Source organism: Protomyctophum parallelum, assembly GCF_964188405.1.
Source record: "Protomyctophum parallelum genome assembly, chromosome: 13".
NCBI lineage: Eukaryota > Metazoa > Chordata > Actinopteri > Myctophiformes > Myctophidae > Protomyctophum > Protomyctophum parallelum.
This window is the reverse complement of record NC_139708.1, coordinates 45,814,271-45,830,912: the sequence shown is the minus strand read 5'-3', so window position 1 is coordinate 45,830,912 and position 16,642 is coordinate 45,814,271. Positions and strand designations below refer to the sequence as shown.

At 45.6% G+C, this 16,642-nt stretch overlaps 1 protein-coding gene across 1 annotated transcript in view; it reads left to right on the top strand.

Annotated features, from left to right (window-relative positions):
* The window catches only part of top3a (DNA topoisomerase III alpha), a gene marked incomplete at its 5' end in the record, with an annotated part of 29,994 nt that extends 14,982 nt beyond the window's left edge, over nt 1–15,012 (top strand). The window contains 7 exons of the mRNA XM_083780820.1: nt 1,955–2,068; nt 3,497–3,662; nt 7,018–7,164; nt 8,155–8,280; nt 12,069–12,208; nt 12,353–13,036; nt 14,534–15,012. Coding sequence (XP_083636946.1) covers nt 1,955–2,068; nt 3,497–3,662; nt 7,018–7,164; nt 8,155–8,280; nt 12,069–12,208; nt 12,353–13,036; nt 14,534–14,832 — 1,676 coding nt within the window. The 3' untranslated portion in view covers nt 14,833–15,012. The remainder of the gene's footprint in view (nt 1–1,954; nt 2,069–3,496; nt 3,663–7,017; nt 7,165–8,154; nt 8,281–12,068; nt 12,209–12,352; nt 13,037–14,533) is intronic.
* Nucleotides 15,013–16,642: the final 1,630 nt, after the last annotated feature.

Here is a 16,642-nt window from a genome sequence, read left to right as displayed (position 1 = left end):
CATTTTTCTATCTCTTACATGTACAAATAGACACATTCTCAGGCACATGCATACTGTACGGGTACTTTCAGACTGGCAGAGACTTCACTTGATTTGAGTGATGGAACAACAACATGTGACGTACATTTTGCGTACATATTTGCCATCACCCCATCGGCCTGGAACACACAGGACAGTACAGTACATCAGATTAATCTCACATACAGACAGTTATAGGATTGACTCTTAACCCATGCTGACCTGAGATCAGATTCATACGAGGTTTCCACTGGACAGACACACACTGGTCTGATGAACCCATACTGACCCGAGATCAGATTCTAAAAAATGTCAGTCGTTCTTCGATTTTTCAAAAATAGCAGACCTACAAGCTCTTAGCGCGCCACTCGGTGGCGCGCTATGAGCTTGTAGATCTGCTATTTTTCAATAGCTAAAGCATGACATGATGCTAACACCAAAATGGGTTCCCGTTCAGAATGGGTTAACAGGCAGGCTATTGAAAACTGCTGTACTCAATACAGACAAACATTTGATTAGTTGATTTTGTAAATACAGGCTAACGGGGCATTTGCTGTACAGTATGTGGAAATTGACAGACATTGGGATGTTTGTTTTTTGAGTGGTACAACCACTCCTATAGACAGCTTTGTGTGTCCCTGGCTGGCTGGCTGGCAGGCTGGCTGTCCATCCGTCTGAGCATGAAAATAGCATTTGGTTGGTTTTCACCACCAAGTGTCATTGTTGCGCAGCCTAACACACACATATTAACTGTATATAAGGATGTTTTCGGGTGTGACAGTACAGAACACAACAGTAGAGGGATCCCCCTGGGGACCCCCACACCGTAAGGAGGAGGAGGGGGGGGGGGGGGAAATAAAGGTTTTCAGATGGTTTAGAAGCTTGTACAGCTGTACAACCAAATGGTCTCTTTTCCACAAATAGATTTACACATGGCACCTGAGATTATAAGATTATATATATATATATATATATGCGTGAGCATATAGCAGCTGCATGTGTACTAGTGCCCATAAATATATACATGAGGACATTATTATTATTCAAGGTGCAGGACATTATTTTTCTATTATTTTACCTGGTTATGACATGTTCCCACCTCAGCTCCCATGATTGATTGATTGATTGATTGAAATTCTACATACTGTATCCACAGTATGTAGAATGGGCACATTCCAAACGAAAGCACAAGTCAATACAAAAACTGCTACGAGGACGAAACCAGAGAAGCACACTAAGACTTTTCGTTTACATCACAGTCCTCCATTTTCAATTCATCAGAACGTACGACGTACAAATATAAACTTGTCACTTCTATGAAAAACGAAATCATCATATTTATATGTAAAGATCACACCCGTGTGAACTGAGTGGTGCAACTCCCCTCCCCCCCCCCCCCCCCCCCCTCCTCTCTTTCTCTCTCTCTCTCATTAGCAGGCAACAGTGCAGCACTAATACTATCTCTCTCTCTGTTTCTGGCACAACAGCGCCCCTACTGGTACTCAGTCATACTCGTGCTCATTAACCCATTCTTGACCTGAGATCAGATTCATACGAGGTTTCCACTGGACACACACTGGTCTGATTAACCCATTCTGACCTGAGATCAGATTCTAAAAATGTCAGTCGTTCTTCGATTTTTTTCAAAAATAGCAGACCTACAAGCTCGTAGCGCGCCACTCGGTGGCGCGCTATGAGCTTGTAGATCTGCTATTTTTCAATAGCTAAAGCATAACATGATGCCAACACCAAAATGGGTTCCCGTTCAGAATGGGTTAATACATACATAGGTGAAGACATAGGTGAACACGGACATTGCTGTTCCTTGGAGTGGTTGCACCACTCCAAAAAAAAAGGGAGAAACATGTACAGTATTAGGAAAAAATGCATTCTATGACAAAAATAAATAAAAGCGTTGTATTCACGATGCCTACAGGTACAGATGCAACCCACGCTGACCACATAGAGACCATAAAGAGCCGCATGTACGTTGGTCTGACCGACGACCAGAGGTTCATCCCTGGAGAACTGGGCATGGGTCTGGTGGAGGGTAAGAAGCACACACGCGCACTCACACACACACTGTGGGGCTCAAGAGGTAGAGCAGGTCGTCCAATGATCCGTGGGTCGGCGGTTCGAATCCCGGATCCTCCTCCTGTCTACATGTCGAAGTGTCCTTGGGCAAGACACTGAACCCCAAATTGCTCCCGATGTGCTGGTTGGTACCTTGCATGGCTTCCGCCGCAATCGGTGTATGAATGTGTGTGTGAATGGGTGAATGTAATGCACAATCTATGTAAAGCGCCTTGGATAAAGGCGCTATATAAATGCACCATTTACCATTTACACACACACACACACACACACACACACACACACACACACACACACACACACACACACACACACCAAGCCCATCCTCACTTAGCATAGTGCACATACCACGCAGATAGGGCCACGCTCTGACGTTCTTCGGCTTTGTCTCATAGGAAACTATGACTCATTCAGCAAGTGTGTGTGGGTGTGTGTGTGTGTGTGTGTGTGTGCGCGTGTGTGTGTGTGTTGTCTCTTAACCAGTTAATACAGCTGTGTTCTGGGGGAAACCTTCACAGAAAATAGCACATCGACAAGATCAGCTATTTTTTCCGATTTTCGGAGAAGATTTTTTAAATGTAGAGAGAAAACAGAAAGGTCACTAAGGGCTAGTAGAGAGCCTCGAGGGAGGTCCTGGGTTCGATTCCCGCTGGGGATGCTGGGGGCGTGTTCACTCACATCAGTGCCCATACCCGAGGCGGGGTTGGCGAAAGGGCCTTTCTTTTTGCATGTTCTCCCCGTGTCCCCTAGGCTATAGGTAGTAGTAGTAGTAAGTAGCCTTGCAGAGCCATGAGGCACATAGGGGCAGGAGCCTATCTCCTGTTTCTGTAGCCATGAGGCCCATGGGGCAGGAGCCTATCTCCTGTTTCTGTAGCCATGAGGCCCATAGGGGCAGGAGCCTATCTCCTGTTTCTGTAGCCATGAGGCCCATAGGGGCAGGAGCCTATCTCCTGTTTCTGTAGCCATGAGGCCCATAGGGGCAGGAGCCTATCTCCTGTTTCTGTAGCCATGAGGCCCATAGGGGCAGGAGCCTATCTCCTGTTTCTGTAGCGTGAGGCAGCTTGATGTACAAGTACACCCCCTGGACGTGACGCTAGTATGTTGGTATATTGGTATGACCCGGCCGGGGATCGAACCCCCGACCTTCCAGTCTCAGGGCGGACACTCTAACCACAAGGCCACTGAGCTGGTCCCTAGGCTAGGTACCCTCACAAAAAACATGCAGTAATCCTGGTCTCTAAAAACTACCTACCTTGGAATAACGTGTTCCTTCCACGCTACGTCCGGCCGGGGAAACACTCCCCTGTCAGGTGAAAATAAGTGGATAAATATAAAATCTTGATAAATATAAAATATGTTTTAAAAAGGGGATTTTGCTGTGTAGGTTACAACTCCATGGGCTATGCGATGTCCAAGCCGGACCTGCGCGCAGAGCTGGAAGCAGACCTGAAGCTGGTGTCTGAAGGGCGGAAGGACAAACAGAGCGTGCTGCGGCACCACATCCAGAAATACAAAACGGTCTTCGTCGAGTCGGTCATTCAGGCCAAGAAGTGAGTCACAAAGAGCACGCAACTCATTAGAGTAACACTATAGTCTCTTGCACGACGTGCCAAATACAATGTATAAATAGTATGCCGTTGTCAAGATAATATGCCTTTTCCAATTGAGATCAGTGGAAGTTATTTAGCTGAAAGAAAAACCAAATGGGAACGGGATGTGGGGAAGTGACTTGTCCAAGTGCATTGGCAGACATAATGAAGAGTAAGAATTATGACTGTCTGACTGAGAGGGCACTTTCTGGGATCATTTTTATGAGTCAATGTTTATTAACCCATTCTGACCTGAGATCAGATTCATACGAGGTTTCCGCCGGACACACACTGGTCTGATGAACCCATTCTGACCTGAGACCAGATTCTAAAAATGTCAGTCGTTCTTCGATTTTTTTCAAAAATAGCAGACCTACAAGCTCGTATCGCGCCACTCGGTGGCGCGATATGAGCTTGTAGATCTGCTATTTTTCAATAGCTAAAGCACGACATGATGCTAACACCAAAATGGGTGCCCGGTCAGAATGGGTTAAATATTACATTTTACACAAGAAATAGGAGTTAAAGGACCACTTCACCACTTTTCAACCTATCTTCATATATAATAATAGGTCCTCACTAATAATCATGAAAACATTACGCAATTTTTTTCTGCTCAGTCTGTGTCTCATAGGAGGGCTGTGGGCAGTTCAGAAACAGTCTTCCAGTGACATCATCGATGGGGAATACAATCTAATAAAAACTGCAGGCTTTCTAGTCCTGAAAAGTTGCAATGCGAAAATGGAAGCCATCGTTCTCACGATAATGAAAATGTAAACATTTTTGTAAATAAATCTTGTTTAAAAAAATAATCTGCCTAATGATGATGTCACTGGAAGACGGTTTCTAAACTGCCCACAGCCCTCCTATGAGACACAGACTGAGTAGAAACAATCGTGCCATTTTATCATGATTATTAGTGAGGACCTATTATATGAAGATAGGTTGAAAAGTGGTGAAGTGGTCCTTTAAGCAAAACAATACAAACACTAGAAGTAGAAGTCAAATCTAGATAAAATATGAGAAATCTTGATCACTATACTATAGAGAAATTGTGTACCGTCTGCGTGATGTTTGGACAAAATCTGTCGGGGGTAATATCAAAAAATGTGTTTTGCAAAAACATCTGCCTCCTGGTGGCGCTATAACAGGCCGATGTGAAAGATTGGGGGCCATGGGTTCTGTTCTGGCCTCCAGTAGCCTGGGCACCATTTCATTTAGGGTATATGATCCTGTCGGGAGCGGATGATATCGTTACGTCATGTTGTAGTCGACAGGCAGGAACAACAGGCGGCAACTTTATTGAGGGGAAAAGGAAGGTTCCTTCCTTTTTTCTCAATAAAAGCTACAGGCTACGAGAGCTTTTATTGAGAGGGAAAAGGAAGGAACCTTCCTTGACGTAACGATATCATCCGCTCCCGACAGGATCATACGGACTTTTGAAACGGAGACCAGGCTTTCCTCCGAGGTGGTGGAAAGCCTGGTGAGGCCAGGTTTAGGCCTCCAGGGAGTGTGCGTTGGAGTTTCACGCCAATCATAGGCCAACGTGCTGGAGACCAGACGGACGAACAGCCTGGTGAAGACAATGAATATTCTGTTGTGAATTGATCAGGGGAAGACGTGCACACATAGACATCAAAGGGGGCTTCAGCCCCTGCCCCTTTTACCCGCCTGTAAAACAACTGCCCTCTCCAGACCATGAACCCATTTTGACCTAACCCTAACCTAAAAATGTCTTCTACGTCCTGACAGTTTTCTGAAAAGGCTGTTTCTACGTCCGTTTCTACGTCCTACAAGCTCGTAGCGCGCCACTCGGTGGGCGCGCTATGAGCTTGTAGGTCTGCTATTTTTCAATAGCTAAATTATAACATAATGTTAACCCATTCTGTCCGGGCACCCATTTTGGTGTCAGCATCATGTCGTGCTTTAGCTATTTAAAAATAGCAGATCTACAAGCTCGTATCGCGCCACCGAGTGGCGCGATACGAGCTTGTAGGTCTGCTATTTTTGAAAAATCGAAGAGCGACTGACATTTTTAGAATCTGATCTCAGGTCAGAATGGGTTCATCAGACCAGTGTGTGTCCGGCGGAAACCTCGTATGAATCTGATCTCAGGTCAGAATGGGTTAAACACCGAAAGGGGTTCCCACCAAAAATGGGTTAATGCAGCATTTACTACGCTGAAAGACACGCAAACATGCCACGCATGCAGGAGAATTGCTTTTTTTCCCCTCCAAAGTCTCCTGAACGTGAACACAGCATTTTGCGTTGAACAAATTTGTTTAGAAATCCATGTCGTTACACGTTGCGACCCGAAAATAGCTGATCTGCAGGCTCTCAAGCTGCGACGCGTTGCAGCGTTGTGAGCTTGTAGATCTGCTATTTTTTGTCCAAAAGTGATTTCAGCCCCTGCCTCTCTAACACTCTATGCATGTCCCTGGAACAGAGGGAATGCGCGTGACATCATCGTACCTGGAAGTTATGCGGGAACGCCTACTGAGTGGCAAAAAACTACTTTCTGGCCTTGACAGCCCATTCATCCAAACAGAAAAGTCCTGTCTGATTGCATTAAACAATGTTAAACTCACCGACATTGCAGCTGTACGAAAAGCTTGAATTATCCTCTTTCTATCTGCAAAGTTTTTGTTTCATAGAAATCCACCATAGAAACGTTATGAGTTACTTTCTGTCAAGAAATGCCCTGCATTTGATTATTTTGTGTCAGAGTTTGGAAGTGCTTGTTTTCAATAACACAACATTTTGCTGCCTCCTGCATTATGTGACATTTAGAACAGGTGGTACGCAGGACGGTTGAGTGATTTCCAACGAGCGCTTCCAAACTCCAACACTCCCATGCTGCTCAATGTTTTGCCACTCAGTCTAGATGAGGGGGGCGTGTCCTGATGGGAAAATCATGCATGTGCATACTCTCTATTGACATTGTGTTGCCAGGTTGGATGAAGCCCTGGCCCCGTACCTGGGTTAATTGACGTTGTGTTGCCAGGTTGGATGAAGCCCTGGCCCCGTACCTGGGTTAATTGACGTTGTGTTGCCAGGTTGGATGAAGCCCTGGCCCCGTACCTGGGTTAATTGATGTTGTGTTGCCAGGTTGGATGAAGCCCTGGCCCCGTACCTGGGTTAATTGATGTTGTGTTGCCAGGTTGGATGAAGCCCTGGCCCCGTACCTGGGTTAATTGATGTTGTGTTGCCAGGTTGGATGAAGCCCTGGCCCCGTACCTGGGTTAATTGACGTTGTGTTGCCAGGTTGGATGAAGCCCTGGCCCCGTACCTGGGTTAATTGATGTTGTGTTGCCAGGTTGGATGAAGCCCTGGCCCCCTACCTCGGTGCAGCCCATGAGATCACGGAAACGGAGCAGCAGGACATGGAGATCCCCCTCCCGGTCAGGAAGTGTCCTAGCTGTGCACGGGACATGGTGCTGAAGAAGAAGAAAGAGGGAAACGGGTGAGAAAAACCTGCAAGTGAATTCCCTTAATCTATGAACTCACTCCAGAGGGCCACTATAGTTCCACACTCACTCCAGAGGGCCACTATAGTTCCACACTCACTCCAGAGGGCCACTATAGTTCCACACTCACTCCAGAGTGCCACTATAGTTCCACACTCACTCCAGAGGGCCACTATAGTTCCACACTCACTCCAGAGGGCCACTATAGTTCCACACTCACTCCAGAGTGCCACTATAGTTCCACACTCACTCCAGAGGGCCACTATAGTTCCACACTCACTCCAGAGGGCCACTATATTTCCACACTCACTCCAGAGGGGCCACATTGCATATTTCTGTCATAGCAAAAAATAGCCGATCTACAAGCTCTGAACAAAACAAAGGAGTATTCAAAATCCATACCACAAGGTAAATTCATACCTTCTACAGTTTTGAAGAATTAAGCTAATCCAAACAGTTAGACATAAGAGATTCTATGAATTTTGAGGAAAAATTGCAAACATTAACATTAATTAAGGGATCACCTTTTTTAGAGACCAGAATTACTTTTTTCTCTCTTTTTTTACTCATGAAGCTTTCATTTCCCAACAAGAATGAATTAGTGCTGATTTGGCCCCTGTTTTGTAACTATGCAACAAAAAACAACCTGTTACTGTCCAGGTTTTCTGGGATTCCTCTCTTTGTGGTCTTTCCAGAAAGAACTCGGTGACAGGTCTGATATATCCCAGCTGTCTGTTCGCTTTTTACAGCCAACAAATGGGTGCACAACATTTTAATATACTGTTCTGGTTTGACAGAAATGTGCGCCAAAATTCAGTTTCTTGCTTGAGCAAGCAAGGCAAGGCTCTTTTAGCTCAGTGATTAAAATGTCCCGGGTTAGAACAGGAAAGTTACAGGAGAAATCCTCTTTTTCTCGCTCCACCTAACTTTTGTTTTGCCCCCACCCTCCTCTTTTCCTACCTCTTCTCTCCCATAACCCCCTCCAGTAAATTCCTGTCCTGTTCGGGCTACCCAGACTGTAAGACAGCCGTGTGGTTCCCTGAAAACATGGTGCTGGAGGTCGCCAGAGACGAGAGCATTTGTCCCACCTGCAAGCCTCCGCCCGTACACATGTGAGTATCCACTGGACCACTGCATGCTCGGCCAATAGAGCGTCGCACTCCCGCCCCCTCGAGAGACCCCGAAAATAAATCCCCGTTCATTTTCCTCATAGACCTTTCAGAAAGTATTTATTTAAAGACGTTTACGCCGCGGACAAAGCCAATTCTTGTTGTGACAAATCATGACAACAAACACAATGTTTTGGACCAAACAAAGAATTAGAAAGTAGGAAAAAACGGCAGGTTACAACACTTTTTTTGTTGTTTTTCTTCTTAGTAATTATGTTTGTTGTCACGATTCGAGTTGGCTTCGTACGACGCTTAAAGGTCTTTAAATAAATATGTTTTGAAATGTCTATGGAGAAAATGAATGGAGAATAATTTCCTGGGCCTCTCGTCGTTCTGAAAGGGGGCGGGAGTGCAACGCTCAATTGTGCAGCGAATATCCAGGAATTTGGCAGAACAAGGTTATTTCTGAGATCCAGTGTCTTTTTAAATAATTGCTTTCTTTCCTTTTTTCCCCTCCCACTTTAGTCATTATGTCAATTCTCCCCATGTATATGCAGTCCCTGTCACTTCTGATCCAAACTGTTTGTATTTGTCAGGGTGTAGACAACTACCTGTCTCCACTGATATGATGTTAACGGTGCTTCTGTTGGAGTTGGAGTTGGAGTTTCACCATGAAGGTGTAATGCAGGGGTGGGAAACTTTGAACATGGAGAGGGCCACTATAGTTCCACACTCACTCCAGAGGGCCACTATAGTTCCACACTCACTCCAGAGGGCCTCTATAGTTCCACACTCACTCCAGAGGGCCACTATAGTTCCACACTCACTCCAGAGGGCCTCTATAGTTCCACACTCACTCCAGAGGGCCTCTATAGTTCCACACTCACTCCAGAGGGCCTCTATAGTTCCACACTCACTCCAGAGGGCCTCTATAGTGCCACACTCACTCCAGAGGGCCACTATAGTTCCACACTCACTCTAGAGGGCCACTATATTTCCACACTCACTCCAGAGGGCCTCTATATTTCCACACTCACTCCAGAGGGCCACTATAGTTCCACACTCACTCCAGAGGGCCACTACATTTCCACACTCACTCCAGAGGGGCCACATTGCATATTTCTGTCATAGCAAAAAATTGCCGATCTACAAGCTCTGAAAGATATGAGCTTTCAGAGCGAACATTTTTAACTCATATTTTTGCTTCTTGGGGGGTCCCTGAAACATATTTTCAGAAGGTGGTCGGCGGCCAACTACATATCATTTTTGGGGTCCTTGAAATGAAATAGTTTGAGAATGACTGATATAGAAACATGAGGTTTTTCAGAAAACTGAAGAGAATTCCATGCTAGAAAACCTTCTTACCCTTCTTACCTTTCTTTGTAGTTGTTACATCCCCACCAAAGAGGTCCAGGTGTTTTTTTGTGCAAAAACTCCTTATTGGCCATTTCCCCTACCATAAGCCCTCAATGCATTGCATTGAATGGAATGGGAATTGAATGGGGCTATGTGGTGTTGTGCTAATTTGCTTATTTCCATCAAAATAAGTAGTAAAGTGTGCCACTTGGGATATTATTTACATTATGAAGAGAGGATATATACAAATAAATAAATAAAATGGAGCGATGGAAATAAGCGAATTAGCACAACACCCCAATGCCCCATTCAATTCCCATTCAATTCAATGCAATTCATTGAGGGCTTATGGTAGGGGAAATAGCCAATAAGGAGCTTTTGCACAAAAAAACACCTGGACCTCTTTGGTGGTGACGTAACGACTACAAAGAAAGGTAAGAAAGCATTCTAGCATGGAATTCTCCTTTAAGCAAGTATATGGGTGTAAGTGTCGGTAAACACAAAACACTGCATCGCAAGAACTGGTCAAAACTGCTGTCTTCACGTGGGCGTTTTAACCCTTCTCTTCAATCCAAACGCAGGGCAAGCGAGTTAAAACTGCCACACACACACACACATCACATACACACACACACACACACACAGCTGTTACTATAGCGACTAGTCGGGTGCAGAACTCAAAGTAGTTCTTAAAACTACTCATTGTAAAATACAAGATATCTACAGTATCATCTTTTTCCATACATTCTTCACACTCCTACACGGCATGTTAATAGATCGATCCTACACACAAGCACATTCTCTCTTTCGCAGGAACACACCTAAATCGTCGCTGTTTGCTTGTATGTATTCGTTGGTTCAATATTTATGAACTTTTATAGTTTATAGTTAATCCCCCTAAAAAGGACCCCAAAAATGATATGTAATTGGCCGTGCCCCCCCCCCCCCCCCCTAGAAGAGACAATTTGTGTTTAATAAAAAAAGGTTATTCAACGTTTTTAATACATTTATTTATGTTCACAAGTAGCAGATTTACAAGCTCAAAATGACGTGCTGTGAGCGTGTATATCTGGGCTGCTGTTCACCAAATCCTAAGAGTCTTCGGACAAAACTTTTGTTGCTTTCCCGATTAGCCGCTTTCACTTTCATTCACAAAAAGCAATTAAGGCATTAATTTATGGGGAAGAAAAAGTTGAAATATGGAGATACAAGGTGCCTCATTTCCCCCTGGCCTTGTATCCCAACAGCCGCTTCTTCCATATTTGCTGCTCTATCCCTCTCCATCTCTACTTCCCTTTCTCTCCTCGTCTCTTCCTACATCTTCCGTTATGCTTAGGGTGACCAGATGTCCCATCTTTGCGTGTGACAGTCCCTCATTTCCAAGACTGTTCAGGCGTCCCACAAATTGAGACCCTGTCCCACAGTGTTCAAATGCCCTAATAGTTAGTCCCCTAATAGGTACACGGTAAAGTACACAGTAAAGTACACAGTAAAGTACACGGCGTTTTCGTCTTATTGGGATATTTGGTTCGTATGAAGTCTCAGATACTGCTGAGAGAATGGCTCTGCCACAACGGAGCGTATCGTGCCAGGTGTCGTTTAACACAACGTGTACAAACTGTACATGGAGGGGCAGATCTGCCAGCACTGCACATTCTACTCAGACAAAGTACTACAATTACCTCATTAATGCACTTTTATGTTCTCCTCATCATATCAAACATTATACTACAGTATGATGCGATACATTTCTGGGAGTACAGCTCAGTTTTTTTTCTTTCAGTTCTTTTCAGTTCATTCGTTTGGTCTCAGTGCCGTTTTGGGCCCATTTTGGGGCGGAAACCCCTTTTTGGTGTTTTAACTAAGCATTGTTATACTTTAACTATTGAAAAATGGCAGATCTACAAGCTCATAGCGCGCCACTCGAGCTTGTAGGTCTGCTATTTTTTGAAAAATCGTAAAAAATGCGGCACACATCTTTGAATATATATTCTACAACAGGTCGTTAAGAGGAAGCAATCTGATTGATTGAAACAGCCTTCTAGCCGTGGGTTAAACCAGCACCGTTCACCACCTAATCAAAACAAAGAATTCAGCTGCTCTGTTCTCCCAGAGCGCTAGCAAACTCGGTGGCTAGGCTAGCTAGTTTCTTTGGACATTTGTGGTCGTATTGACTACATCTGTCATTAAAAAGATATCTTTTTTCAGCGATTCTCTTTGTTTTAAGGGTAACTGATGCTTGCGGAACTCGACTTCGTCTCGTTCCTGACCGCATCACTGTCGTGGCAATAATCACGTTAAACAACACCCTCTCGTGTAATATTGCTTAATTCTTTCAGAGCGAACGTTTTTTTTTATTTTGACGTCAGGCCTAAATGGGTTAAAACCGCCACGTCACACCTGTGCGTTTCCTCCTCCTCTCTCTTCCCCCCCAGGTTAAAGTTCAAGTTCCGGCGGGGCACCCTGCCCCCCATGATGCCTCTGGAGTTCGTGGGCTGCATCGGTGGATGTGACGAGACCCTGAGGGAGGTGCTGGACCTCAAATACCTCCGAGCAGGAGCGGGAGCGGGAGGAGGTGGAGGAGGTAGAGGGGAAACGGGCAGAGGAGGAGGAAGAGGTGGGGGAGGAGGGAGAGGAGGTGGAGGAGGGAGAGGTGGAGGAGGAGGGAGAGGTGGAGGTGGGGGAGGAGGGAGAGGAGGAGGTGGAGGGGGAGGGAGAGGTGGGGGAGGAGGGAGAGGTGGTGGGGGAGGTGATCCTCGTCCACCAGCCCCTCGGTCCATGACGGCAGACCCACCCAGATCCACAGCACCCCCGCCGCGGCCATCTTGGACACCCTCCCAGTCCGCCAGGCCTAGCCTGGGCGGTGGCGGCGCCGCTCCTGACCCCGGGAACAACGATGTCGTCGTGTGCAACTGTGGCCAGGACGCCCTGCTCCTCACGGTGCGCAAGGACGGCGCCAACCAGGGACGGCAGTTCTACAAGTGCGGAAACAACGGGGGAAACGGCTGTAACTTTTTCCTGTGGGCCGATCAACCCACGGGCCAACAGGGGGCGGCGGCGCAGGGCAGAGCTCCTCCTCACCCGCCGACCGTACGGAACGCTCAGCCTCCGCGGCGGCCTTCCATGGGCCGCGGGAACAGTCCCGCAGGGGGTGGAGGAGGCGGCTTTGGGAACAGCCCCGACAGAGGAGGGTGGGGTGGAGGAGGAGGAGGTGGAGGTGGAGGAGGAGGAGGTGCAGCTGGAGGTGGTGGAGACACTATGTGCAACTGTAACGAGACAGCGGTGGTGAGAACCGTGCAGAAGGACGGGCAGAACAAAGGACGGACGTTCCACACCTGTGGACGACCGAGGGACCAGCAGTGTGGCTTCTTCCAGTGGGCCGACGAGAACGTGCCTCCTTCGAGTGAGGAACAGACGCACACACACACACACACACACACACACGCAAACCCATCTCAGACATCCTAAAATGTGACTCTAATGAGATACACGTTACACTGTATTAAGGCTGACCCCGAACAGGTGTAAAGGAGCAACTTGGACACTCAGGCATGAAGGAAGCATGAGTTCAAGTCCGTTGCTCTCCCCTTGTCCCCCATATATTATGGGGACTAGGTTGGTGGAGGGTGTGTAGAGCCCAGGATCACATTAGATATAATTGACACAGGGGTGAAAAATGGGTTACAAAATCGTGGGATAAAAAGATATATATATATTTTAAAAAAGGCTGTCCCCGAACATTCGGGGTTCGAACCTTCACTCGTTAGGGTTGGAACTCGAATCTTAATTAATGGGCTTGAACCATTTGTATTTTTTTTTTTTTTAACTCAAATATATCTTGGCGAGAATGCGATATGCATAATAAGAGTACTATGTTCATGTTGTGTTTACATTTTTAGATAATTTATTTATTAATAATCAGGGGAGCATTTCAGTTGTAAACAAGCTACTATGACACTCCCCCCCCCCCCCCCCCCCCCCTATTTTTCAAATTAATTAGAAACGAATGGTTCGAAGGTTCGCTCGAAAATTCCTGCCGAAGTTTCGAGTCCTAAAAACAGGGCTAGGGTACAGCCTTACACTGTATGTAAAGTAACTATTTGCACGCGATACATAATACAGTTTAAGACACCTATATCAGGTGTGTCAATTTTGGCATTTGGAAGATATTTTTCATCCAAAGCTACTTGTGCAATATCGAGTAAGTAGCCAAGTAAATAGCGTGCCAAGAAAAGCAATGCCCTACAAATAAATACATAAATAGCAGGTAAATGTCACATATACTGTAGTGTCACTAACGGCATACATCTACCTAAATAACGTATTTAGCATTTTGTGAACAGCTAGCATCCTTCTACCCTAAATGAACAGCTAGCATCCTTCTACCCTAAATGAAAATGGGGGATACGTGTATCCGTTCTTCTACCAACCCACTCTGTTTGCACAAATAGTAATGCAAGCCATAGGAAATACAACACATTAATATTTACTGTACACTTCTTATACACCTTATTTATTGCGCAATGCCTACTGCGCAATGCCTACTGCCCTGCTTGCTTTGATGTCAAATGCTTCACCACTATTATTGCTTCACCCATTATTATTATTATTATCTCTTAGTTATGTCATGACTCAAAAAACGCAGTCACTGGGACGGGACCTTGAGGCACTCACAGATGTGAAGATGACATGTTTTCAGTGCCTTCCTCCATTTCCTCTATACCTACATACAGAAGTACCTATAGATCTGTTTTCCTTTTTACCTTCCTTTTAACTAAGGTTCTCAAAGTGGGGTGGGGTCCAAAATGGCAGTGGTTCCCAAACTATTTCATATCAAAGACCCCCCCCCCCCCACCCATTTGAAAAGATATTCGTGCAACCTCTCTTTCTTTCTCCCCAGACTCGGGTGGTTTTGGAGGCGGGTCTGGTGGTGGAGGCGGGTCTGGTGGTGGAGGCGGGTCTGGTGGTTTTGGAGGCGGGTCTGGTGGTTTTGGAGGCGGGTCTGGTGGTTTTGGAGGCGGGTCTGGTGGTTTTGGAGGCGGGTCTGGTTTTGGAGGCGGGTCTGGTGGCAGCGGGAGGAAGAAGACGGGAGGAGGAGGTGCAACAGGCAACAACCAACCTCCTGCTGCCAAGAAACCGCGTACTTGTGGCATCTGTCGTATGCCTGGACACACCCGCGTTACCTGTCCCCAGCGGTGACCTCTGACCTCTGGGGACACACCCGCGTTACCTGTCCCCAGCGGTGACCTCTGACGGTGGCTGAAGACAGAGAAGAGACTGTGCTGCTGGATCGTTGTTGTTGCTGCTTATGGAATTTATGGACGGCCTGGCCGGGCGATAAGGCCTCATTCACACTATTGAGACAGGTGTCTTGTCCGGGTTTAACCCATTTTGGGCGGGAACCCCTTTTGGTGTTTCAAACATTATGTTATAATTTAGCTATTGAAAAATAGCAGATCTACAAGCTCGTAGCGCGCCACCGAGTGGCGTGCTACGAGCTTGTAGGTCTGCTATTTTAGAAAAATCGTGAAAATGTGCCTCAAATTTGGAATATATTTCTTTCAGAACAAACGTTTTTAACTCAAATCTTTGCTTCTGGGGAGGTCCCTGGAACAACATATTTTCAGATGGAGGCCAATTACAGATCATTTTTGAGGTCCTTGACATGAAATATTGAGTGATATAGGCCTAGGTTATTTCAGAAAACTGTCAGGATTTAGAAGAATAAATGTTTGTTTTTTTCAGGCCTAACTAAATGGGTTCATGGCCGCTCCCATGCATTTCCAATGGAAGTCACATGGTTTGACAAGACAGTCTTGTTTGATGGCTGTGTTCTTCCTCCCCTTCCCCCATCAAACATGTCTTGTCAACATTTATGTTTGATGTGGGGGAGAGAGGCAGAACACAGCCGTCAAACTAAAATGTTTGGTCAAACCATGTGACTTCCATTGGAAATGCATTGGGGGCTGCCATTAAACCCGGACAAGACAGGTGTCTTTTTGGTGTGAATGAGGCCTTAAGGTGGTTGCACACCGTCCGCGTTTTTCGGAAAAACCGATGGAGAAATGCCTCTTAAAAATCTGAATTCTCGCCTGGTGTGTGGAGACCTTTATAGTTTGCTACTTTTATTCGGAGCAGTATGTTATTTTAATAAATAAATGAATAATTGCGCTTCACTTTTAAATAAAGAATTTATATAAAATAATACCTGTTCAAAGGCGTTTAAAAAAATGTGAAATTGTTTGCCCCTTTGTCTCTTAACAGAGCCTATGGCTATTTTGGGGTCCTTAGGCATAGAAACCCCAAGGAAACCAACTGAATCATTTTGGATCCGGTTTATACGGTACCTTTTTCTACCGGGTTCCCTTAGGATCTATTACCACATTTTAAAAGTATGAACAAAGTAAAATGATTTGTTTTGTAGCTGGCATTGCTGCTAAAATTATATTCGTTGGCTGGCAGCCACACATATCAGGCTCCAAACACAGACGTCTGCCAAGGCCTGTTGGTCTTGGTATAAGCACTAGAAGCAGAACATCCCGTATATGTCTGACACTAATAGTTCCTGGTTGTACTCAGATCTACATCTATGAAGTGTTTGTTCAAAATTCAACCTCTGTTTTGAGGTCCTTGCTTATAAAGTCACAGGCCTTTGTTTTTTGGGGTGCCAAAGAGTTGGAGAAAGGACTTTATATTTGAAGCCTTAAAATCGTCACACTGAAATATAAATATAATTTATGTGCATACGTGCTGAAGTTATGTTTCATATAAATGACCTTGACACTGCCTGATCTCTCATTGACCTTACTCGGAACTCTGATTTTGGCTAAACTTTGAACTCCATTTCAGTCAAAGAAGATGTGCAGCAAAGATGATGCTACCATGATGCCGGGAACAAGTGTATAGACAAATTCAGAAACGGGTCTCATGGTCGCAGCTTACGTATTTCCTATAGGCGGAGCCGACATAGCTGCGGGGTAAAACCGCCCCTTCTACTACAGTGAACTGC